This window comes from Amphibalanus amphitrite, unplaced genomic scaffold, assembly GCF_019059575.1.
Source record: "Amphibalanus amphitrite isolate SeventyFive unplaced genomic scaffold, NRLGWU_Aamphi_draft 000203F_arrow, whole genome shotgun sequence".
Lineage (NCBI taxonomy): Eukaryota > Metazoa > Arthropoda > Thecostraca > Balanomorpha > Balanidae > Amphibalanus > Amphibalanus amphitrite.
Window position 1 is genome coordinate 160,066 of NW_024881698.1, and position 26,916 is coordinate 186,981.

The 26,916-nt window shown below is 49.0% G+C and overlaps 2 protein-coding genes across 2 annotated transcripts in view; one reads left to right on the top strand and one right to left on the bottom strand.

Annotated features, from left to right (window-relative positions):
* Positions 1-26,916, top strand: part of LOC122384924 (lachesin-like) — a 163,445-nt gene that overhangs the window by 86,589 nt on the left and 49,940 nt on the right. The gene's annotated exons all lie outside the window — the stretch shown is intronic.
* Positions 18,484-19,717, bottom strand: LOC122384925. The gene is made up of 2 exons (XM_043372758.1): positions 19,359-19,717; positions 18,484-19,131 (listed from the first exon to the last, which is right to left on the bottom strand). The coding sequence occupies exons 1-2, from the start codon at positions 19,625-19,627 to the stop codon at positions 18,495-18,497; spliced, it is 906 nt and encodes a 301-aa protein (XP_043228693.1). The 5' UTR covers positions 19,628-19,717; the 3' UTR covers positions 18,484-18,494.

The following is a 26,916-nucleotide window of genomic DNA, read 5'->3' on the forward strand; positions in this document are numbered from 1 at the left end:
ACGATTCGGGTGCTTTCTGAAACCGCTGCACATGGAGCCAGCTAACGCCATCCGCGTGGTGGCGTGAATGCTGCCTGTGATGAGAGAAAGCCGATGATGCCCAATTTCAAGGTCCTGGCCGGGTCATCTTAGGTCAACGCCCAAAAATCGGAAAGATCTAGCTTGCTAGAACTTTTGATTGTTTGTTTTGTTGGGTTAGGTCCTTTCGGTCCATTAAGACCATTTCAGAGCCGGGAGGATGATAGGATATAGGGGGAGACATTGGCCTGGGCAGGCACCCTAGTGAGTCGCCGGGGCTGAGCCCGTCCAGAGGACAGGCCACCCAGCCCCAAGGCACTCACTGCACCCGGCTACGGGGTGCGCTCCCTCGGGAGCAGCGGTGCCGCTCCAAAGGAGCAGCCCGCATGAGATAAAGTTGCCTGTCCAGCCCGGAGGGGGTTGCGGCGTGGAGGAGAAGGATTTCAGTATCCTGAGGATAGAAGCACGGAACGGTGCTAGAACTTTGTGAGCCGTAGCTGTTATCGGGGTCCCGAGTACGAGTTCGATGTTAGTTTTGAACAACGATAGATCGGGTCGGGTCACGTCAGGTCGACCAGCAGGCTTCCTGCCGGCCGTCTAGAATGGGTGACCACCAACGATAGCTTCGTAACATGTTCGTAACCACCATTTATCAAAACTATAAGTTAGGGTGGCACTTAAAAATCAATTTTTGATTTTAAATGCGTGCGGGTGGTTTTCCAGTTCCTTTCCCGTAAAAAATAAGGGAGGCAAATTTTTATGGGAAAATATTGATGTTTAGAGGTCGCGAATCAAGGTCAAAGTTCGGATTTTGGTGACAGATTTCAATATCATTAAAATCGTTTCGGACTTTCCTATTACGCTGTAATCGTATGATAATGAAGCATTTCCTAGTCATTTTCATATTGTTTTTTGATATTTCATGCAGCTTCGGTCACACCAGAACGCTGGTCTATGTACTCCACTACTCAAGTGCCTTCTCTTTAGTAGATTATTGGCGCCTCATTGGAGGGAGGGGTATCATGGGCAACGGGCACCCAGATCACTTTGTTTATAGCCTGGTTAGCAATTGCAGTCGATCTTCGGGTGTCAGGTTAGCGTTTTCTGTGATCTTTTCAACGGCATGGAGGAAGAACTGGCGCTAATCTTTGCCTTTCATGAGTGCCAGTCCTACATCAGCGCCATGCCGCGCCTGGTGAAGTCATTCACCAACCGCAGCTCCCGGACTACACGAGCTGCGGTTTGGTAGCTGCTGTCCTCCCAGTGGCCTTGGTCATTGATGATGAGCCCCGCGTCCAGGTCGTGGATCCTTGAGAGCTTTTTGAACGACGATGTGAGGAAGCTCACCAAGGTCTCGGTCGCGAGAGCGGTGTTCATAGTGTCCACTAAGGACTTATGGGGAGGGTCCTCCCTCTCCTACAAGTCTATTGCCCGCACCATGTCTTGATTGAGCCCGAGGGTCGGGGTCTAAAAGCTCCAGAGTCACCAGGCCGCCGATCACTCAAGTACTACAGGTGACGGCCGAAGACCAGGACTGTCGCCTTCGACAGCTCCTTGTCGGGGTAGGTGCAGAACGAGTTCACGAAGGTCAGGTCCAGAGCCGGCGCAGTCGCAATAGAGTCCCAAACCAGGCGGCGGCGGCGGCGGCAAACTTGCAGGCAACGGACAGCGCACAGCGTTTGATGACCTGGGCCTCGGCCGCCGTCAGCCGGAGCCGCTCCCTGAAGAGGAAGGCATCCACAGTGCAGATGGTCTTTGCCATCCACCTAACTCAATGGAGTACTCTGAGGCGGAGAAACGGATGCCGTGCATGGAACAACTCCACCGAGAGCAATTACGCAGAGCTCCAGAAGTTTTCGGTAGTGTTCCCGGAGCTAGGCATAGTCCAGCGATGGAAGCGATGGAAGCTGACCAGCAGCTCGTCCCACTCCAGAACGTCGTCGACGGCGAACGCCACCGGTGTGATCCTGTCAATGAAGTATGAACTCCCACCCGCCTTTGAAACTCTTAAACAGCCGGATGTAGAGGCCGCTCGAGATTCTAGGGCAGGTGGAGAAGGCCTTCTCTAGGCCCAGCTCTTACACGTGGTGCCGGCAGGCCAGCTGAAGGACGGGCCGATCTAGCTTCTGCTCGATAAGGGCTAAAGTACCGTTCACCAGCATGCTGTTCGCCGTCGTGGCGTCGAAGCAAAAAGCCACAGTTCCGCTTCTCCAGTTCTTAGTCCCCCAGAGCTGTGAGCATGGCCTCCTGTGCTTGGATGGAGAGGAGGTTGGGAACGGCGAGGAGCTTGGCCACCCCAATCCCTCCCCCCACCCCCCCCATCAACAGGACCTAGAATCGGTCGACGCTCCTTCTCTCGCGGTTCAGGATTCGCGGTTCAGCCGGAGTCGTATCCTAAGTTCCATGCCGCAGTTGATAACAGGCTCACGTGTTCTTCACACATTACGGTTGGGCAGTTTGGCCCGGTCGAGGCCAGTTCACTGTTAGAGACGTCCGCTCGCCCGCATGCGCTTGGGAGTGTGCGTCGACGTTTCTCTCTCATGGTAGCCATCGTCAAAGACGTTCCCTCCGTGTGTGCGCCGCAACGGCCGGCTAAGTCTGTTGCTGGCACTGACACTAGAGTCGGAAGAAGCGCCCACGGAAGAACATCCCGAAAGCACAATAAACCAGTGCAGCTCAATGCACACTCGCCTCTGCTTTCGCCCGCCGACGATAGGCTGACTCCAACTTCTTCACATTCTCTTCGACAGAAAAGGAGCATGTCTCAAGAACCGATAGAACCGTGGGGCTCGTCCTCCCTTTGGAACAAGGGAGACCGGTCACTCCTCACACTAATCAGAGGAGTGACCATCTGAACACGACACCGTATTCAGAAGGTGATAAACCACTGCACAGGTCGTCATGGGGTCCGACGCTCGGCTCATGTGACGCATCTGTTGGCAGAGCTATGCTGGCCCCATATAGACAGGCTGGTGGCGGAGAATGACTGCAGCAGGGTATATTGAGTGAAGGGTAGGACGAACTTTGGTAGGAATTTCTAGTATACCTACTAGAAAACCTACTATATGTGGTCGGGACTAGCAAAAAGTTAGTTCAAACTAGAATATGGTAGCGCTTATGGTTGGCAGTCGTGACGCGCACGTGACATTCATTTCTTAAATTCCTTAAATAAAAGGTTTAAGGGGCCGATTAGTGGGCAGATACATTCAACTAGCTATTAATAATTGATTATGCGAACATTCAAGAATCTACATCATTTAATTCTAGCCAAAATCACGCGGAGCTCCCGGGATTCGAACTCACGACCCTCTGATCCGTAGCCCGATACGCTACCGACTGCGCTACCGCGGACCGCGCGCCGTCGCTCGGAGAGGCGGATCGCGGGTGCTGGCGTGCAGAGAAATCTTTACCCTGTACGCCGTAGAAGATCGGCTGGGTTTCGTGAAAAATGGTAGAGGAATTGTCGAAAGAAAATTCATCGATCTATCATTTGAGGCCAAGAACCATTGATTCCTTCAAAGGTTGACCGAGATATCGCTCGCCGAAAACAGGCCATTTAACATGTAAACCCTATGGGCTGGTAGGAAATGTACGCCGTGGAGCAGCAGTGCTACCAACTAACTTTGGCGGGGGCCGGACTGCAGTACTGTGCATTACTTGTTGAATAATGTTCATGCACCGAAGTGCCTCTCTGAGCGGTTTGTACAACGCAGCGACGTGTCGAGCAGACAGACTCGAGCCACTGAGAATATGCAGCTCGAACTGCCGAGGGTCCGCACCGAACATGCTCGCAATTTCTTTTATTACCGCGCCTGTGACGTTTGGAACTCGCTGCCAGCAGACATTCGGTCGTCACGCACGTCGGCCACTTGTCGCAGGCGTTGTCGACGATTACTCAATGGTGACTAGTCACTGTGCGCGTAGCTTTCGGTCATTTGTACCGGTATGCATTTTACTTTTTAAGTCCCATGCTTTTCATGGTTTTTACTTTTAGCTTTAGTGTTTATTTTAGCTTTATATATGTGCCTACCTATTTACTGTATGACACTTGGACTGAAAAGCCGTGAGTGCATGGAGCTTCCAAACGAAATAAATGATGATGATGATGATGATATCACCATCAGATATGATATGACTAATCAGAGGATGGATAATCAGAGGATATATGGAGGATATGACCTCCACTGTGAGAAGGCACCGGTCGCAGGCCAAAACAGGCCTGACATGGGTAAAGCAGCCCAGATCAGACCTGTCTTGGCCTGACCTAGACTGGCTACGATCGGCCGGAAGTGATGGGATAAACAATTGTTATACAAATAAAGGTCAAAATACGTCGGAAATGACGCTTAATGACCACACATGTCATTCCAAATAGGTTTAAAGCAGTTTCCAAAAAGTTGATTTTTCCCCAAAAAATGTCAACTTTGACCTCAATTCGCGACCCCTAAATATCAATATTTTTCAAAATCATTTTGCACACATTATTTTTTACGGGAATGGAACCAGAAAACTACCCGCACGCCTAAAAATCGGAAAACATAAAATTCACCCCATTGCTAAGTGCCACCCTACTATAAGTACTTCTTATGTTCAAACGGGCGCTAAACTCGAAATCAGCTCCTGAAAAACTACACCCGTAAGTGGAAGCAAATTAAACTAAAAAAGTGAACCAAGGTTATCCGTATTCGAATCAGGGCCAGTAAATTTTTAGAGTAGGTGTAAAATTCATTAACTTGAGGTCACTGGAAGTTTCATTGCAATATGCTCCTTTTTGCGCGTCTTATTGGGAAAGCCCGAGAGGGGCCCGCCATCTGACCCCATTTCCCCTATGCAGGCAGGTCCGAGGGTAGTCATGGCTAAGGCTAGCTGGGTACCTCGTAGCAGGCCCATGTCGTCCCCTATCTCCCTGTGTGTCCAAGTGCACAGATGACGTCACACGAAGGGGCAGAGTCGGGGGCGGAGCCTGGCGCAACGGCCGCCATATTTGAATTTGTTTTATTAGAATGTATTCTATATTTTGGGTTTCAGTCAATTGTTATCGATAGTTTTATGAACGGTTAGCTGTAATATAAGTGATGTATCAAGAAAAAACATATTCTGCTTGCAATTTCGATTTAAGTACGACCCGCGCCTAGATTCGAACGCACGATCTTTGGATTACGGCGCAAGCATCCTAACTACTACACTACCACGGCGGCGTGGCGGCCGGCGGATGGGAGGCGGCGGAGGCATGGGGGCTTTTTTACGCATTTTTGGAATAATAATGGGTTTAGTGAAAAACGCATCTTAGATAATTCGAAGAAAAATGTCTTGGCTATCCGATGATGCACTTAGTTTTGTGCTAGCTTTAGCAGAGTTTGTTCTACAGCGCTTCAAAAATCGCCCATTTGCATAGGACTTAAACGGGACTTTAAGACTTGCCCCCAGATGACGTCACGAGCTGACGTCACGATCAGGTAGAATCGCCGGACGACCCTACCTGGTATATAGGGCCTTGCCTCGTAGTTACTGTTACGTCATCCGACGAATCGACTGCAACCATTACAGTTTGACAATCAGACGAACGCTTGGGCCAGTTTTGGCGCGCTCACTCATTTGAGGGATAAAAAGGGACTAGAATAGTGGCTACTTTAAAAATTGTCATGCTGATGTTCCACGCCCACAGCTTATTGACATATAAGCAATAGGGACTAGGGAGCTTTTGAAGCGATTCTGAATCTGACGTTGTATTTGTTGATGTTGTTGACGCCAACATCACTGGCACGATAGCTAAAAAAAGCATGCTCAGCATCGCCAAAAGTGGGCGGTCGACCCCCCCCCCCGGTTCTGACGAGTAGGGGGTCGGAGGGGGGGGGGGCGGATAACCGCCCCCCGTCGGTGCGCGGTAGCAGCGACTTAATTTTAAAGGTAGTATGCCACCTTCCAATGATTTCCCATTTTATTTTTCCTAGGATAAGAAGCTTCTGTTTTTACCTAATATCGCAAAAAAATAGAAAATGGGCCTAAAATAGTGCTTTTTCGCCCAAAAGTTCATCGGTTTTTCGATATAACAACTGTAGTGGGCTGACCTGCAAACAGGCGTCGGCAACAATCACGAATGCGGCGCACATGTGACAATAAGCAAAGGTCATTATAGAGTTACGACGTACGGGAATGAGTTATCAGCTGTCGAATCGTAGACAACACAATGTCGAATTAAACTGTAAGCCTGTATTGGTATTGTTTCTTTAATTTGGCTGTCGAACATTACCTAATTTATGGCTTGAAAAATGACTTTATGTAAAATAATTGATATGAAACAGCCGTCTCTTAAGTTATGACCCCATTTCACCACACGTAAGTGGCAGAAATGACAATGATCAGCTGACGCATTTTTCTCGGCCGAAGTCAGAGCGCGCGGCCCGACGCACCACGCGTATTTGGAAATTCCGACCTCGACGAGCATCAGAAGCCACCGAACAGGCGTGTTCGAAACCGCAGGAGATGATGATGAACGGGTTTATCGAAACTTGATTGGATGAGCCTATCGGTAATAGCGATTTTAGTGTGTGCATTTGTTGTTCATAGTGGTGTGAAATGTGGTTGGGGTACGACCGACAACCCGTCGGGGCGAATTTCGCACTGGGGTACTCAAAATTTGAAGAATTTAAGACGTTTTCCATGAGTTTTGAAGGTATGGATAAGTTCTAAAAATCCGGTTCTCCTTATCCGGGTCATTAACTCCATATGGTCCGAGAAAGCTGGCACACTACCTTTAAATCAGTTCCACTGACTGCACAGTAAAAAAGAAGATGGGTAAGCAGCATGCATGTTAATAAATGCAATACTTTCAACAAAATTGTTATGAAAATAGAACAGTTCAGGGGGGCGACACGGCTATTCGCGCAATGTATTAATTTATGGGCCGCGCGGGGCCGCGCGATGACGCGGCTGGAGGCAACTGCTCAGCGCGCTAGGATACTTCTGGCGGGGCCGGGCGCTGAACGGTGTGCAATGAATGGGTTATGGTCGGGCAGACAGAGATGAGGTATTGAATTTGAATTGACAGCAATCGGGTGGGGAAGGAGAACGTTTCTAATCGAGCTTGGGATGGGGAAAGACGAAAATATCACGATCGGCTCATAGCTCTGACAGGGCCGGGTGCCGTACCATGTGTTGTATATTTAGGCGGGCAGACAGATTTATTGGATTTAAATTAGGCGGGCAGGCAGTTATTGGATTTAAATTCACCTTACCATCGGTTTCTGGTGGGGTTTGAAGACGTTTTTAGTCAAATGTTGAGTATCCATGACAGATTGGATAATGATGTAAATAATAAACCAATTAATACAAATCAAATATATTCAAAATACACAAAGCTTTCGGCTTAAACAGCCTTGATCACTGTGAGTTGTGGCAATGTATAATCGGTACAACACAAATATTCGCAGTAACCGTCTAAGAATTCTTGAAAATAATGAATCGCGTGTTTCTTGTTTTACTGGCCAACTGTCGATTTTGCTGCCATCGATGACCAAGTAATGAATCCGTTTCTACTGTTGAATGTGTCCCGTGTGATAATATGAGCCGCTTCCAGGATCTTTCTCGTAGATTTCTTCATGTTCTTTTCTAATATTTTCGTATTTTCCCAATCAGGTAAGTGGTTGCATTGCTCTATGTGTAGCACTATCGCGTTTGAAGTACGATGGAATTTTACGTCGCTTTTATGCTCTTTTAAACGAACATTAACCCCCCTTCCCGTTTCTCCAACATAAGTTCTTTGGCACCCCTTGCACGGTATTTCATAAACTACACTTTTGGCATCATTTATGTCTTCTCTACTTTCTTTATGTTTGACTATTTCTTGAATTTTCTTTCCCGTCACAGTGGCTACTTGTATGTCTGACTTTTCGAGTGTTCTTGATATGATGTCGATGTTCTTCGAGTTTGGCACTGAAATCCACCTTCGTTTTTTGTTCGCTTTTCGTTTTCTTGCAGTGTTCGTGTCATCATCTTGTAGTTGGTTCGCATGTCGTTCGTGTCTTCTGTTAACTTCATCGCTTTGCTGTTCGTTCGTTTCTTGCTCGTGTCTCTTGTTTTGCTCCTTTCTTCGATTTTTGATTTTTTCCGCCTTTTCTTTTTGTTTAATTAAAAATCCTCTTGGGTATTTCAGTTTTTCGAACGAAGCGTATATGTGATTGAACTCATCTTGAACAAATTCTTTGCTACAGATTCTTAAAGCTCTTAAAAAGAACCCAATCACGATTCCACTTTTTGTTCGTTGGCTGTGTGCTGAGTAAAAATGTACATAATCCTCTTTGTTCGTCGGTTTCCTGTAGACTTTGAATTTGAAACCTGTCGTCGACTTTATGATGCATGTGTCTAAAAACGCTATCTTTTCTTCTTTCTCTTCTTCCAGTGTGAATTGTATTTTTGGATGAACATCATTCAGTTTGTTCAGGGTTTCAGTCAAATCTTTTTCTTTCGGAACGATAACCAGTACGTCGTCTACATATCTGAGCCAAATTGAGTCGTCACCAATGATTCTAAGAAAATGCTCTTCTTCAAGATTTTCCATAAAAAGGCATGCAGCTACAGGGCTTAATGGTGACCCCATTGCAAGTCCGCTGTGCTGAACGTATTCACATCCTTTGTATGAGAAACAGTTGAATTTCATGCATAATTCGATGAGTTCTAAGTAATCGTTCTTCGGAAGAGGTAGTTCATTATCGTTCATCGGTTCAATCACTTTTTGTATGGCGTTCAAGGCATCATCGACCGGAACGTTTGTAAATAGAGACTTGACATCAAAACTAGCTACCTTTTTGTCACACACGTTCTTTACTTCTTTGATTTTGTCCATCATCTCCGATGTGTTCTTAATATGAGTGTCGCTGGCGTATTTACAAATTGCAACCGAGCTCCGCCGTAGGGTATTTTATTTCCGCCGTAGTGTATTTCACTTGGGGGATTTTCTACCATACATCTGCCTGAGCTTAGGGTAATTACAATTTGTCGGCGACGTTAAAAAATGATGCACTTTTTTCGCAGTATAGGATATCGCATGTGCATATTTCTGCCTTTTTGGGTGCGCTTTATCGGTTTTTCGTGAGTTACTCACGTAAAAACCGTCCGATCGCGACGAAACTTTCAATGCCCCCGATTTTATCAATTTTACACCTACCCTGAAAATTTCACGACCCTGACCCAAATGACCTTTGACCTGTGACCTATTTCTCGAGACCATGTTTGGCCCGAATCGCGATTCGGCGTATGTCGGCTCGCATTAGCCGCGCGGTTGCAGTCTTCACGTGGTTTCAAGCGTTGAAACATGTGATATGATGCTGGTCCCATGCATTAGGGTGGGTGTCAAGGTCACCTGAAGGTCAGGTCAGCTCAATGACCTTTGATGACCTCGGTTCCTTAGTCGAGTTTTACATGTTTCTAGGCTAGTTTTTGGAGCTGATTTCGAATTTAGCAACCATTTGAACATTACAGGGGGTGTAACGAAATTATACGGACACCTTTCTTCCCGCTGTAATTAAAAAGCAAAACAATCTGGTACTTTTTCTTTTAACTGAGCTTGTAGCCACCTTTCATAAAAACACAGTGGTGAATGTTCTGGAGCATTTCAGCCAATGAATTCTCCAGCACACTGGCTTTGATGCGGACCAACGCCGTCTAAAGTAACCTGTGCCTGCGGTTGAGCAGTGCTTATGGCGGGTGGCTCTTCATACACCTCCTGCTGAACAAGAACCCACAGGTTTTCGATTGAATTGGGATCGCGACTTTTTCCAAGTCATAAGCGTTAGCCCAGAATGATTGAAGAGGTAGGTTCTATCGGCATCACTTCCCGTTCTTTTAGGGACTTTTAAATAGCGCGCCGCCCCACATGAAGACAGCGTGGCTTGAATCAGGCATCAGTGCGCGTTCAGAAATCGTGCCCTCCTATGCCGTCTGGTTGAGTGCCTCCAATCATGCTCCACCACCTTCCCTGAAAAGGCTCCACCCTTGCCTATATAAGGGACAAAAACACAAAACAAGACAGATAAAAACAAAGCAAAATTAACTCATTACCTAATTAATTAATTAGGTAATGAGGTAATGAGGTAGGTAACTCATTACCTAATAATGCTGCCAGGATGTTTCTTGGCTACGATAGGTTTTGCAGTGCGTCTAATATGTTTGTTCAGGAGTGTTTACCTGGCTTTGACGCGCTGTATCGTAGATCAGTGTGGAACTTTGTGTCACGTCTTGCACGATCTTCCAACAGGATTGTGTTGTCACTATTCTTTAGTGACTTGGCCTACACTTCCTTGATAAGGAAAGCATGGTCCAAGAGCTTGTATGGAAGTTGAGATTGTGTTATATTGGGCCTTGGTGCCCTAGCTGAGTGGATGCCTCGTTTATGGACCTAGAGTCTGCCAATAAAGGGATCTCTCTCTCTCTCTCTCTCTCTCTCTCTCTCTCTCTCCTCTCTCTCTCTCTCTCTCTCTCTCTCTCTCTCTCTCTCTCTCTCTCTCTCTCCCTCTCCCTCTCCCTCTCCCTCTCCCTCTCCCCCCTCCCTCTCCCCCTCCCTGTCCCCCCTCCCTGTCCCCCCTCCCTCTCCCTCTCTCTCTCTCTCTCTCTCTCTCTCTCTCTCTCTCTCTCTCTCTCTCTCTCTCTCTCTCTCTCTCTCTCTCTCTCTAATGAAACTCAGGCTGGAGCAAAAACATAGGTAATAGGTATCTATGTCGAATTAGAATGAAAGATTAAAATCAGCCTGACCAGGCCTTACGGTCTGACCTGGTTCTAACCACCTTACTTCGCCTAACTTAACCCAATTCAACCTAGCCTACCACCACCTGCAGAGGTACCTTCCTGGAAAAATGACGCCCAGGGAGGTGACTGTCTAAGTTATTGGAATACTACCATGATTGCTTGTCAAAATGTGTGTCATCATGCTCTTGTTTAACAAGTGATATATAATAAATGTGATATTCAATAATTATCTCCTGACTGTTGACTGTTGAGTGGTCAAAATATTCAAATAATCAGGGTACAATGCTGTGCATAGTGCACACTAATCATGTTGTTTTTGTGTAGGCCCTGTGCACATTGTTGTGTGCACTGCTATGTGCACCTTAAGTAAAAAAGTGACTGGTGGTACATGACAAAAGGTTGTGCAACTGTGAAGTTCATGCCCTTGGTCAAGCTGGTGCCAAATGCTTATAGCTATAGCAGGATCAGTGAGGGTTGTAGACATGCTACATACATTGTGCATTGAAGATATTGGCACAAAGTTCATCCGTAATTACTATGCTTAACACCTAATGTAAGAAGCGACATAAATGCCCAGATGATAAAACTCTCTGGTCAACATCACACAAATTTATTGACATACTTTGCACGTACATATTTGATATTTACATTCATTGCAAATACTTTCGATTTGATTCAGAAACTAGTTGCTAGTAAGCTTGCATTTTTGTAGGTACAACAACGACTATATATTAAATCATAAAAAACCTCATGGCATTCATCACATACCTTTTTACCGAACAAGTACCTAGCTACCATGCAATGATCCTAAAAAAAAACCGCAATCCATCTATATCTCAACTGACACAATGAATTTGAAATACCCTTACAAAACCTATAACTGTACATAAGAAGAATGCAATACTACAAGACCTATGAATTTCTGAAGTTATTCTCACATGCTGGAATGTTGAAACTCTACTTTTGTCGTCCATTTCGACGTTTGATTGAGCCATCATATCTAACTGTTTTCGTTCTTCAGTCACAAGCTTTCGCACAAATCTTGAATTTTTACGCATCATCTTGAACCATGCTCCAGTCTTTCCAACAAGGTACTATGCAACATCAAAGCAATTTTGATTTGTTACAACAGCTTCAGGTCATGATAGGCTTGAGGTTTGTTACACCATTTGCCAGACAAATCTCTACAAAATGTGTATTAATTCCCAAACTAAGTAATTGATCATATCAGTATTATCATATGTTTACATATATAAAGAAACTCAAATAATCCACAAATTGTTATGGAAACACTCCCACTTCAAGAATTCACAGCACAATAACAGTAGGTACAAGTTCAGAAGCAAACAAACATTGCGCCAGATTTCGTATGAAACGCGCCATCGTCCTGAAGTTTCTACCACAGACGGTAGTTCAACCGCAGCCGTAGTGCGAAAACCCCTGCCCACCTTACCCCACGGCGGAGCTCGGTTGCAATTTGTAAATACGCGTGTCGCTGATGGATCCAAGAGAGTTTGAAAGAGGTTTGGCTAGTACTTTGGCCAGCTTGTGAGGCGCACTTCCGATTCCTGATGTGATAGGTCGCATAGGCATTCCTTCTTTGTGAACTTTTGGCAGGCCTTTCATCTTGGGGAGAGTCGGTGCTTCTTCCATCAAATGGTATAGCTTCTTTCCTTGTTCTGACCTTTTAAGAATTTTTCTGACATTTTTGTTGAAACTTTCACCTTCGGTTTTTCCATGACCCGGCTTCATCTTCTTGTAAATGTTTTCGTCATGATTTCTTTTTCAGCATTTCTTTCATTTTGTCATCGTACTTTTTGGCATCCATGATAATTATTCCCCCACCTTTGTCTGCTTGTGTAACGACAATTCTTTCATCATCGGCTAATTGTTTTAGGGCTCTTATGTACCTTCTTGGTAGGCTACTTGGCTCACTGTCCGCTAATGCTTTGCAGCAGGTTAACACGCCTTGAATAAAACCCTTATCGGCATCACTTTCATTGAATTTGTAGTTTCGTTCTATGTGTTCTGCTAACGTGTACCTATCTTTGCCGGAGTCAAACTTGAGTCCTAGCGCAAGAGCTTCTTTTTCATCGTTTGTGAGTTGTCGTGAAGAAAAATTTCGCACTATGTCGATGTTCCCGGCGTCTTTCCATTTGCTTTTCTTGCAGAGGTCGTTCAGTTTTCGTTTTAGGCGTTTTTGCTGTTCGTTGTTTATTCGTTTTAACTTCAGTTCGTGTGACTTCGTTAGTCGTATCCTGCTTCTTTGTTCGTTCAGAACATAAATATTATCCTTGATTTCAGTGCATGCTTCTTCTAAATATGTTCTTGCAGTATCGCTGAAGCAGGATACGACTAACGAAGTCACACGAACTGAAGTTAAAACGAATAAACAACGAACAGCAAAAACGCCTAAAACGAAAACTGAACGACCTCTGCAAGAAAAGCAAATGGAAAGACGCCGGGAACATCGACATAGTGCGAAATTTTTCTTCACGACAACTCACAAACGATGAAAAAGAAGCTCTTGCGCTAGGACTCAAGTTTGACTCCGGCAAAGATAGGTACACGTTAGCAGAACACATAGAACGAAACTACAAATTCAATGAAAGTGATGCCGATAAGGGTTTTATTCAAGGCGTGTTAACCTGCTGCAAAGCATTAGCGGACAGTGAGCCAAGTAGCCTACCAAGAAGGTACATAAGAGCCCTAAAACAATTAGCCGATGATGAAAGAATTGTCGTTACACAAGCAGACAAAGGTGGGGGAATAATTATCATGGATGCCAAAAAGTACGATGACAAAATGAAAGAAATGCTGAAAAAGAAATCATGACGAAAACATTTACAAGACGATGAAGCCGGGTCATGGAAAAACCGAAGGTGAAAGTTTCAACAAAAATGTCAGAAAAATTCTTAAAAGGTCAGAACAAGGAAAGAAGCTATACCATTTGATGGAAGAAGCACCGACTCTCCCCAAGATGAAAGGCCTGCCAAAAGTTCACAAAGAAGGAATGCCTATGCGACCTATCACATCAGGAATCGGAAGTGCGCCTCACAAGCTGGCCAAAGTACTAGCCAAACCTCTTTCAAACTCTCTTGGATCCATCAGCGACACTCATATTAACCCGCGCCCTGGTGGGGTCTGTTTATAACGCGACCTGGTGGGGGGGGGGGCTATTTTTTGCCCCCCCCCTCGTATCTCCGAAACTACTGGACGGATCCGAAAAATTCAAACGGCGTTCGAAAGGCCTGTCAAATTTGTGGAGGGAAACCAAATTTTATTGATCTCGGGGTCACCGATGACGTCACAGGTCAGGTCAAAGATGAAATGTTTCACCGTTCACGGGTCTTCTAGGGAATGCGCTATAACACCGAGGAAAACGCATTTTGTCGGGAATCAGCGATAGGGCGTCAGTTGCCTAGTAGATATGTTGCTGTTAGAGGTCACTGGTCATACCAGGTCAGGTCACAGGTCAGGTCACCAAAGGTCACCAAGGGTCACCACATGAACCCAACTTTACTAAGGTTATGCGATGCATGTTTTATGGCCAGTTTTTCATTTCCAACTCAATGGTGTTGGTTATAAGACCATCAGGTACGGTTTAGGTCACTTTCTGGTGGAGGTCAGGTCAAGGCCAGGTCAAAAAAGGTCAAATTTCAAAGTTGATATTTTTGCATAAAATGGGTATTGATTCGATGCAGCTCGTCACGGGGAGTCTAATGGTGGTCTTTGTTTTGCGCTACGAGTTCTAGAATTGCTGAAAATTGAGTTTGAAAATTTGACGTCATCAATTTTAAACAGTTTTTTCGCTATAACTTGGCCAAAAAAAGAGGTATCGATCTCAAATTTGGTATGTAGATAGAAGGCGGTAAGGACTATCACATATATTCCGGTTTTTTCGAAATTCAAAAAACTTTTTGGATTTTTTGGCTATTATATTCAAAAAATCTATTTTTTGATTTTTGGGGGTCAAAATCCAAAAATTTCAAAAATCCAAGATAGCAGTTTTGTAGCCCTGTCCATTCTACAGCTCTTATGTCTGTATCATTTTTCTGTATTTGCAAAGCTATAGGCCTGACAGCTCTTCCCGCGAAACCCTTTTTTGGGTCGAAAACGGCAGAACATGACGTCACTCTGACGTCATTTCCGGCCAACCTATCATAGCCTTTGGAAAAAATTTTTGGTCACAATGTGTAAAATTGATGTCCGAGAGGGTACTGAAAGTTTGGTGACGATCGGCGCAGTGGTTCTTGAGATATATCGAAAAGTCTGGAGGGGGGGGGGGCAAAAAATAGCCCCCCCCACCAGGTCGCGGGTTAAGAACTCATCGGAGATGATGGACAAAATCAAAGTAAAGAACGTGTGTGACAAAAAGGTAGCTAGTTTTGATGTCAAGTCTCTATTTACAAACGTTCCGGTCGATGATGCCTTGAACGCCATACAAAAAGTGATTGAACCGATGAACGATAATGAACTACCTCTTCCGAAGAACGATTACTTAGAACTCATCGAATTATGCATGAAATTCAACTGTTTCTCATACAAAGGATGTGAATACGTTCAGCACAGCGGACTTGCAATGGGGTCACCATTAAGCCCTGTAGCTGCATGCCTTTTTATGGAAAATCTTGAAGAAGAGCATTTTCTTAGAATCATTGGTGACGACTCAATTTGGCTCAGATATGTAGACGACGTACTGGTTATCGTTCCGAAAGAAAAAGATTTGGCTGAAACCCTGAACAAACTGAATGATGTTCATCCAAATATACAATTCACACTGGAAGAAGAGAAAGAAGAAAAGATAGCGTTTTTAGACACATGCATCATAAAGTCGACGACAGGTTTCAAATTCAAAGTCTACAGGAAACCGACGAACAAAGAGGATTATGTACATTTTTACTCAGCACACAGCCAACGAACAAAAAGTGGAATCGTGATTGGGTTCTTTTTAAGAGCTTTAAGAATCTGTAGCAAAGAATTTGTTCAGTGGTTCTTGAGATATATCGAAAAGTCTGGAGGGGGGGCAAAAAATAGCGCGTTAAGAAGCTGCATTACAGACGATATTTCCGATATTTCTCACGGAAATATCGTCGTGAGATTCTAGCTTATTGAATCTAGGTACTCGTGTATTTATTACGCGTCACGTCATCCACGGAACAAAACAATTATCTGTAACAATTATCTCTCACGGAACATATTTTCCAAATTCAAGAAAATTGAGAATATGCCCACTTTTCTCATTCTGACATTGACTAGTCGTGGTGTCTGCCTGTCCCGGTCCTCTATAGTCGCGGTGTCTGAGCCTGTCTTCAGGTGTGTCCCACCTCGGCAGTAAGAGGACCCCGGGTCCCTCCAACCTCCATTACGTGGGGTGAACTCGTCGGATAACGCGGCTCGCTAATCCGCCCACTAAGCCCAGGTGGGGAGTTTTTCAATAACGGGCCAACTTATCGGATATACGGCGGTCGGTAGTTGGCAGCGCGGACGGCCCGCCGAAGACGCGGACAAGGCTCCCTTGGTAGCTTGGTTCTTTAGTATCATTCTGCCTATTGAAAAGTTCCAGGAAAATTATCTGCCGTTAGGAAAGTGTTACGTGTGATTACTTGCTATATTTTATTTCCCAAATACACTTCGCATGCGAAGTCTTTATGTCCTATAGGACATAAAGACTGAATAACTTCGTCAGAAATTGGGTAGATTATTTTCCCCTTCCTGCACTGAATCATGGTTCACCGGGTCCACATTGGTGCTCCGACGTGCTCCCCAGGCCGGCCGGTCGGCGCCGGCGGCTATGACCGGTGCCCGAGTTTACTGCCGGCGGCTCTGGCGCGCGCCCCTGCAGAGGTGGTCGCAGTAATCCGTGCCGCCGCCGCCGTCTGAGTAATCGCCCTCGCCGCGCCGCCGCCGACGTCCCCGGCACACGCCAATATCGCCGGGCATTTTTCATCATTTCGCGGCAACCATTCTGTGCATACGGGCCGTGAATGAGCCCAATAAAGCCTGGTTAGCGGCGCCGCCGGTAATGGGGCCGTGGCGGCGACAGTGTCGAGAGCGGCGCGCCGCAGGTTACTGCGAGAGCTGCCCCCGGAGCTGCCGGGCATTGCCGCACGTAGCGTAGGGTATCGGGGGAACTTTCAATCCAAAGGTGCCCGTAGAAAACATAGTATAGGTAAGCTACGTGTAACGCAGATGCGCCACATTTTTTTTTCTTCTTCAATTTGAACAAGTCAGCCGTGCCACAAGCAAAAGTGCAATCATTGACCAGATCGCAGGACGGCCGACCGCGCGCCGGGCGCCGGGCGCCGGCGCACTCAGGCCGGCCCAAAAACAGCAGCTGCACCCGACTCGGACGAAAATAGGCAGAGGCTGGGACCGGGAACGCGGATGCCGATCAGCCATGTCGTCCGATGAATGGAGAGCCGGGCTGTGCACGCAAACAAAGTCATTTGACCCCCTGACCGTCGGCCTCAAAACCATCTGGCGCACCGCACAGACACGGTCAGTCGGCTCAATCGGCGGCGATACCTATTTGCGTCGCAGACCGGCGTACACAAGGGGTGCAGCCGGCTTTGACAACAAAGCTCCGCTGTGGAATACCACCCCCAATTCGTGAGAACCAGGATCTGAAGTCGACAAATAGCATGCCGGAGCACACCACCTGCCAGTGGCGAGTCATTTATCAGTTGACCCTTTGGAAAACAGGACTTGGTCCCACGCTCGGCACCCCGATGGGGACATTTATCAAGCGGACCATTACTGACAGAAGCCAAACAAGAGAAAGGGCGCAGCTGTCGACCTGGACTTCAGCGGGGCACCAAACAAGGGGAGCGGAGAAACGACCCACATTTCCGATACAATTAACCAGGAATCTGGGAAAAGAGAGTGGCTCGCCCCAGGGCTGCTGAGAGGACCGTCAATACTACACCCTGAGGGGATGCACAGCCACCGCCATCAAATCACGAGGAACTGGGGCGGTGCTTCAAGCCGAAGAAGACATCGCATTGGTTCGAGGGCGGTACCTATGTCCCTTCACCAAATTTACTCCGCCCACCAAACTGGACCGCTGAAATGACGTCACCAGGAGTATTTAAACTAGAGCAAGAAAGAAAAAGGGTCACTCTCGGTGACGATCTACCTGGGCGGCGGGAGTGCCACTAGTAGCAGCCGACGACGCAGCAGCAGCCTACTCTCTTCAAGGAGGTCAGTCATTCTCGGAGCACAGACGGCCATTCCCAGTCCACCCGCTATAATGCCCGCCCCCTTTCATTCTCCCGTAATGACCTACCCTCCCTCCCTCTTGTAAGCTGACCCATGCCTCCCGACGGGCGTCTCTGGGACGGGGGGTAGATACGTGGGGAGGGGAGGCGAGGGAACGCGTGCCAGACGGCGGGCCGGCCGACCCAAGTGAAAGGGAAAGTGTTTGTGTGTAGGGTCAGTAGTGAATCCCTGACCGCTCCGCGGATACGTCCCCGGGCCGATTCAAGGTGTAGGTTCGCGGGCTCCGAGCGGTTCGATCGTGTGGGGGTTTAGACGAGCTGAACCCCCCGACGTTGAGTATCCAATGTCTGCCGTGAATGAGTTATCAGTGCCGACTGATTTAATTGGGTTCGAATGTGGGAGCTTGTAAATAAATCGCAGAAATAGCACAACCTATTTAATACTGGAGACTCCGCGACTAAATGGGATGGCATAGCGCAACTCACTCACGCTCGTCACTGAACACAAGGAATCGTCTAGAGTGATAATTTATTCAACAATTTCCGCGCAGTGCGACGCACGTCGTGGTTTACTGAGCGCACGCCGGCCGCCACCTCCAGACACCGGCGGAGTAGTAGCGGCTGGGGTGTCGGACGCGCCGCCACCTCGGCCGTCAACCGGGCGATCTGGGCCTCGAAGCCCAGAATCTGGGCCCGAGCTTCCTCGGCCTGGGTCTCGGCCGAACTAATAGCAGCCTCCGCACTCGTGATCTGGCGACATAGCGCCGCTTCTTGGCTATCGACTCGGGCCTCTAGTGAGGCGATGCGCTCCAGGAGCCGCTCGGTCTCGGCCCGAGCCCGGGACTCCTGGGCACACCGGGCCGCCTCCGCGTCGGCAGCGGCACGGCGAGCCGCTGCAGCCTGCTCCTCGGCCCTCTTCGCCCGTCGCCGCTCCTCCGAGGCGGTTGCCTCAGAGGACCGGAGTTGGGCCCCCAGGTGCTCGACCAATCCGGCCAGCCGCGCTCGGTCCTCGCTGGGGAGGTCTTGGAAGGGCGGCGGCAGCAATAATGCTGCCCGCACCACTTCCATTGCGGTCCGCCCATTCTGCCTCGTAACCCAGCGGACGTACTCCGGGCCGTGGTCCCGGAGTACCGTAGCGCAGATGTTCACCACCCTGTAAGCGGACAGGCCGGGGTACGGGAGGGATTAGAATAGAACACTTTAATTGAATCGAATGTGGGGTCAGAATTATGGCGCTAAATTAAAAGGGGTGCGTTGATTGAGATAAGCATTAAATTAGATAAATTACCAAGTGACTCGAACACAACAAGTACGCAAGTGAAGTGAGATAATAGGAAGGAGTAAAGAAAAAAAAAACAAGCAGTGATTATCATGACTCACCTCGATAGAGTACCGTCGCCGGAGTGTCGGTCGGGGTGCACCTGGATCTGAAGGCGCCGAACCCGTCTTGCTAAGATGGCCCGGAATTCTGGGTCCTCCAGGGACCTCAGGTCGACCCCTAGGACGAGCTCCGGTACCCATCGCAGCCGGCCCCGCTCGTCACAAAGGACGGCGATATCCAGCACGGGCGGGGTGGCCGGAGCTTCACCAGTAGGTACTGAATATGCCATCACGAGACGAAATGGCACGACCCGACTCGCGAGGACCATATAATACGTCCGCCCACGTAAATAATTCTCAGACGGACGAAATTATTGGCGGACGTAACCCGGCGGGCCCGCTATTGGTCCCGAGAAGGCGCCGCGGCCGGCCCCCCCCCCCCCTCAGGGGTACCGACCAATGGACAGCGGACGGGGTCGGACGCCGCCCCAGGCGTCCCTCTGGGTAGCCATCTCAGGCCAGATGAGGGGGCCAATGTGGCGATCACGGCGGGTAAGGTAGGAGGGCTAGCTCTGAGGCGACACACATGATATATTCAACACACACAGGACCTCCCTAGCCTAACCGATACTGGAGCTTCTCCGGTTGACTCCTAAGCGCCCTTGCCAGTGGATTTCCTGGCACTCCATCCTCCCCAAATTATCCCACGGTCCAACAATAGCGATTACACACAACACACACAGGACCTCCCCAGCCTAACCGATACTGGAGCTTCTCCGGTTGACTCCTAAGTGCCCTTGCCAGTGGATTTCCTGGCACTCCATCCTCCCCAAATTATCCCACGGTCCAAACAATAGCGATTACACACAACACACACAGGACCTCCCTAGCCTAACCGATACTGGAGCTTCTCCGGTTGACTCCTAAGTGCCCTTGCCAGTGGATTTCCTGGCACTCCATCCTCCCCAATTATCCCACGGTCCAAACAATAGCGATTACACACAACACACACAGGACCTCCCTAGCCTAACCGATACTGGAGCTTCTCCGGTTGACTCCTAAGTGCCCTTGCCAGTGGATTTCCTGGCACTCCATCCTCCCCAAATTATCCCACGGTCCAAACAATAGCGATTACACACAACACACACAGGACCTCCCTAGCCTAACCGATACTGGAGCTTCTCCGGTTGACTCCTAAGTGCCCTTGCCAGTGGATTTCCTGGCACTCCATCCTCCCCAAATTATCCCACGGTCCAAACAATAGCGATTACACACAACACACACAGGACCTCCCTAGCCTAACCGATACTGGAGCTTCTCCGGTTGACTCCTAAGTGCCCTTGCCAGTGGATTTCCTGGCACTCCATCCTCCCCAAATTATCCCACGGTCCAACCATAGCGATTATACACAACACACACCGGACCACCCTAGCCTAGCCGATACTGGAGCTCCTCCGGTTGACTCCTAAGTGCCCTTGCCAGCGGATTTCCTGGCACTCCATCCTCCCCAAATTATCCCACGGTCCAAACAATAGCGATTACACACAATACACACAGGACCTCCCTGACCTAACCGATACTGGAGCTTCTCCGGTTGACTCCTAAGTGCCCTTGCCAGCGGATTTCCTGGCACTCCACTAATCAATTTACCAACGGTCCGCACACAAGCAACACACTAGACCTTGTTGCACACGAAATATATGTAATTTTATTCTACATGGACACTGCAAGGGATGGAACCGGGGAGATAGATGATGCACGTCACGCCCCTGTGCGTGGAGAATCCACCGACGCGGCTACGGGTTAGGAGGGAGATGAGACGCGAGTGAAAGGGCAAAAGACTGTACACGCAGATGGGTCGGATTTACTGAATGAAGTTCAGCTCGGATAGACCCCACTTAATAGTAGGCCTCGCTTGGGTAAGCCCTGGACACGTGCAATAAGTCGCGAAGTGAAGAGAAAGGACGAGAACGAGTTGAGGATCGATTATTGAGGATGAGTGCATAGCCGACGAAGGCTAATCCGTTCGGTTGCCGGCGCGGGCCCCATAAAGCCGTGGCTATACGGAGACGATGCAGGCAGCCCGGAGGGACCTAGCGACCCCGCCCGGTTTTAAAAGATAGGTTAGGTCCGCTATCGGTCCATTGAGTGATCAGCGCAGGATGACATTCGATAAGTGACGTAGGTAGTTTCGGAGATGGTTAGGACCCCAGGCGTCCCAGCGAGGAGACGTATGCCGCCGGTTAAGTAATGTCCCGCGAAGAAACGTGTGATGCTGCAGGACGGGGGTAAACATTAAATACCAAAGCATGCGAGTCGGGTGATCGCGGTAAGTCGGTACTGGCCACCCCGCTGTCAGTCGATTAACTCCGGCCGTGCAGCGGTCATTTCGGATAGGTCTGTGACGACAGCTTAACTACCAGCAACGGATAGATAGGGCTTCGGGCACCTATAACGCTGGTAGTCGTGGATTGTGTGAAGCCAACGGAGGCTAACCCGTTCGGTCGCCGGTGCTGTTTCAAAAGCCGTGGCTATACGGAGACGATGCAGGCAGCCCGGACGGACCTAGTTACCCAGCCCGGTTTCAAAGTTTAGATAAGCCCACCGCGGGCCGTGGTACGCTTAGTTTTCGTTTTCTTATAGGCAATTTGGCACAACTGGTAGTCATGGATTCGTGTAAAGCCGACGAACGACTAATCCCTTTCGGTCGCCGGGGGCTGGCCCGAAAACCGCGGCTATACGGAGACGATGCAGGCAGCCCGGACGGACCTTAGTTACCCAGCCCCGGTCTCAAATTTCAAATAAGTCCCCCGCGGAAACCGGACTACACAGTGTCCTGCGAGCCGTAGTCTCGGAACCGCTGGCCGAAGGACATTTATGTTTTTTTGTGTAGATAGTTCGACATGGTGATAGGATGGACCGCAATAAGTCACGTAACGCGAGGGTCGAGTGCCGAAATCTGTGGTGGGTCGTATCTCTAATTGTGTAGCGTGAGCATTATGAAGCGTTCGTTTGATGTACGGAGCATTGTGGTTATGAAGGGATAACGGTTAATAAAATCTAAGGTCGACGACTTAATTGCGACTTGCGCACGCCTTAGCACCACCGGGGGAAGTTAGGCAAAGGGGGAGGGATCAGAGATGGTTAACTCTGATAATTTATAAGGTATGGCTGGGCGTATGACAGAAATGAGAGGGGACGGGCAAATGAACGTATGATTGGCATGTATATCCGGTGGGAGATAACCCTCAGCTAGGACGGGTGCTATTGTTTGAGAGTGGGACCTTTGTTTAGTAGAGTTGGGTTCGTATTTCAGTGTGATCAAGGTAATAGGTTATTATTATCCCTCCTCCCATTCCTTAACCCTGGCCTATGTGTTTCCGATGATTGATCGCCCCGGAAAGCTAGAGTCAGAGTCGGAACGGGTTCGCGAGGGGCTGGACACAGAGGAGGGCTTCTAGGAGCGCGCCGACGGAGCTCTCAATAACGAAAGACACTGTCCGGTTAGCTTGCTCTCCATCACTATCGAAAGACACTGCCCGGTTAGCCCCGCAACGCCGCGAAACCCCGCTACAGATTGGCGCCCAACGTGGGGCAGGATCAATCAAAGGAAACATGAAGTCGGTGGAGGAACGTGCATTGCCGAACCCATAGAAGCAGAGTAACGACAGAAGAAATATGAAAGTGAAGTGAAAGGTTGTAACTCGGACATCTTTTTTCCAGGAAATGGAGCGCTACCGAGTAATCGGATCAGTGGACAATTTTGACGGACAACAAGACTTGAGCGAATGGATCCAAATGATTGAAAGAGCAGCGGAATTCGCCGGTTGGAACCAGGAGCAAACCTTTAAAGCGGCACTGTTCAGGCTAAGGGGAGAAGCTGGTGAATTTGCAGAACAATTAAGAGACGAAGGTAAAATATCAAACTGGGAAGAACTGAAAAGAACACTCAAAGAACGATATGACACCGCGGGGAAAGAACAATGGCATCAGTACCTACTAAACACGGCAACGCAAGGAGGAAAAACTGTACAGGAGTGGGCCCAAACCGTAAGGAAACTATCAATTCTCGCCGTAGGCTCAGAAGGACTCGCATTGAAAACAGAAAAGGAAGAAGCTGATTCGGCTGACGGAGGGAACGGCGAGGAAAAAACGAGTGAAGCGAGGAAAAAGCTCCTCGACTTTATGCGTAAATCAAACTTTATCCGAGGGCTGCGAAGCAGCCTGCGTCAAATGGTCTGGCGGAAAAAGTGCAGCACTTTCGACGATGCGGTAAAAGCTGCCGCCGAAGAAGAGGCGGTAGAGAACAGCCACCGAGAGGAAGCCGTGCTTAGCTGCTTTAAGCAGGATATCCCGGGTCCGACCGCAGCAACTAACCCTGGACTAGTAGAACAGATCGTGGCCGCTTTAGAGATTAGGGAGGAAGCAAAAAAGAAGAAAGCCAAAGAGGACAAATCAACCAAGAGAGCCGACAACTCCATCAATTCAACCCAACGGAAATCAAACGACGAGCGTTCATCGGAATCCGAGGATGAATACGATGGCCCAGGCGACCAACATCACCACCATCAACGGACATCAGACCAGGCATACAGAAATAACAACTCACGAAGAGGCGGTGGGCAGCGACGCGGCGACCACCATTTCGACAGACAGCTCCCCCTACCACGAGGTGCCCAGCCGAACCGACGACCAGGAAGAACGCAAGAGTGGACCCGCCAGGAATTCAGACAGGGTCCAGGACCCGCCTGGAGGAATTTTGACGGCGGTAGGGGAAACGAACCCTTTATATGCTACGGGTGCGGTCAAAGGGGACATATCCGCAGGCACTGCCCGCACGCCACGTACCCACAGTCGGGAAACGGGTATCGCCGACTGTAAGAGGGGGGCAGTCGGCAATGAGGCAAGGTGAAGTCCCCCAAATAGATCCGAACCACCACCCGGAACCTAACCACTCGACATCGGAAACGACAACAACTCAACTAGCAGCGATTTTGGAAACGTCACCAAAACGGCAAGGCATCAGAGAAACAAGTACAGCCCAGGTCAAAGGAGCAAACGTTGTACCAACATGCACCTGTCGCATCAAAATTGAGGGGACTGAAGCCTTTGTCCTAATTGATACCGGCTCTATGGTAACCATAGTGAACCCAGCACTAGTCCGACAGCACGAACACCTCACGACAGGACGACCGGTGGAGGTACGACTGAAGTCAGCCTCAGGACACCTGATACCGATACTCCACGAAGCAACAATGAAATTCGATTTTGCCGGCACAGCCAGGAAGCACCCAGCATACATTTGTCCCGACATCCTCCAAGATGCTATCATTGGATTCGACTTCATCCGCAAACACAACCTGACGATCAACCCGGCCACTATGACGGTACAGCTAGAGGACTCCAGGCCAATACCCTTACAGACAGCGGAAGGATGGGAAGAGGAGTGCGCCGGCGTACAGGTCTTGGACCCCGAACAACAGGTTCAAAAAACCGAGTGTGACATGAGCTGTCCTGGGAAATCAGAGGAAGATGTCAGCAGGACCTCGGGAGCGTCTCTTGATTCGAAGACATTGAATGGAGAGTCGCACACATCCACACGTGCAGACTCGGAATGCCCGGGCATGAAAGACCACCATCAGTCAGAAGCGGCAGTCCAGTCAACGACCCGAGGCTATGGAACGACCCCAGAATCGGTACAACCACCTAAACACGCTCCAGAAACAGCGTACTCGTCCAGTGATACTGGAAACATGTCGCCGCCCGTGTACAGTGAGAGCAACACAACTCCACACCCAGGAGAGAAGCGGGGCACGCCGCTCAAGACAGATAGGCTGCCCAGTGATGGGAGTCAGCCGCCGGGACCACTGGAAACTACCATTGAAACCCACAAGGAACCTGAGATCTGCAACAGTTCGGAACAGGATTACACGGAAAAGCAACTGGAACCTGAAGCAGCACTATGTCAAGCGGGTACAGAGCCAAAGGCAACGAAACAAGGTGAAACGAAACCAAAACAGACAATGACGTCAGGAAACCGCACTACACAAACCATGGACCGCACGGAGGCTCTACAGGAGCAACAAACAGGAACCAGCTCTGAAGAGCAAGCCACATATGCTACCAAGACAGAGTGGTCCGAGCGGCAGCCGAGCTACGAAGAGGACGTCAGCCAGACCACCCTCCCAGATGACGAATTGAAGATCGAGAGTGTACATATGCTGTACATATCTGAGCGACCCGACACACCATCAGGAGAAACAGCCCATTGCATCCCGCAGAGCAGGGCACCAGGTGAAGATACTACAGACAAACTAGACGGGCTTTCCATGGCGGCAGCAGATGACGGAAAACAAGGGACGGTAACCATCGGTCCTGTTTCTCCAGGCCAGGAACAGGCACTCAAACAGCTAGTGGAAGAATTTCATCAATGTTTTGCACAAAAAGGGGAACTCGGGGCATGTGACCTGATTCAACATCGAATCGAACTAACCACAGATGTACCAGTGAGGCGGCCGGCCTACAAGGTGGCCCATACAGAACGAGAATTCATCGAAAAGGAGATACGAGACATGCTCGAAAAAGGGGTTATTGAACCATCGATATCACCCTACGCCGCGGGAGTGGTCCTAGTGCCAAAGAAGTCTGGAGAAACTCGGTTTTGCGTCGACTACCGAGGCCTCAATGAAGTAACCAAGGCAGACCATTACCCTCTCCCGTTGGCAAGAAGCGAGATCTTCGACACACTCGGCGGGGCCCAGATTTTCAGTTGTCTCGACTGCCAGCAAGGCTATTGGCAAGTCAGTGTGGCAGAAGAGGACCGTCCAAAGACAGCATTTCGGTGTTTTCTGGGCCTCTTCCACTTCCTCCGCGTGCCGTATGGGCTCCGCAACGCTCCGGCTACCTATCAGCGCCTCATGGCTCACGTGCTCTCAGGATACACAGGAAAATTTTGTCACTGTTTCATCGATGACATCATCGTCTTCTCCAACAACTTTGAGGAGCACCTGGAGCACCTACGCCTCGTCTTCGAGCGCCTAAAACAAGCTGGCATCAAACTAAAACCATCTAAATGCGTACTCGCAAAGGAGCAGGTCCAGTACCTTGGTCACCTCATCTCACCGGGACAGCTCCGCCCAGGCCCCGAGAACATCAAAAAGATCTGCGACCTGGACGCCCCCTCCACCGTCAAAGAAGTGCGCAGCTTTCTGGGCATGGCTTCCTATTACCGAAGTTTCGTGAAGAACTTCAGCAGGCGGGCCTGGGCTCTCACAGAGCTAACCAAGCAGAACAAACCCTTCCAATGGGGGTCCAAGGAGCAAGACGCGTTTGAAGACCTGAAGGACGCTCTCACTAGCGAACCGGTGCTGGCGCTCCCAGATTTCTCAAAGCCATTCATCCTTATGACAGACGGGAGCTCGACAGGGTTGGGTGCGGTGCTCGGACAGCAGCACGAAGGAGACCCCAAGGAGAGGGTCATCAGCTACGCTTCAAGACGTACCACCCGTCTGGAGGAGAACTACTCGGCCTGTGAGCTTGAGTGTCTCGCTCTTGTGTGGGCCACGCGCCAGTTCAGAGAGTATATCCTGGGACGTCCAACGGAGGTGGTTACTGACCA

What these genes read in the sequence shown, in the direction of transcription:
- LOC122384925 (XM_043372758.1), bottom strand. Translation starts at nt 19,627, where the DNA reads ATGGTCCTCGCGAGTCGGGTCGTGCCATTTCGTCTCGTGATGGCATAT. An exon ending in GGCGACGGTACTCTATCGAG is followed by an intron (nt 19,132 to 19,358) that starts GTGAGTCATGAT and finishes GTCCGCTTACAG; the next exon opens with GGTGGTGAACATCTGCGCTA.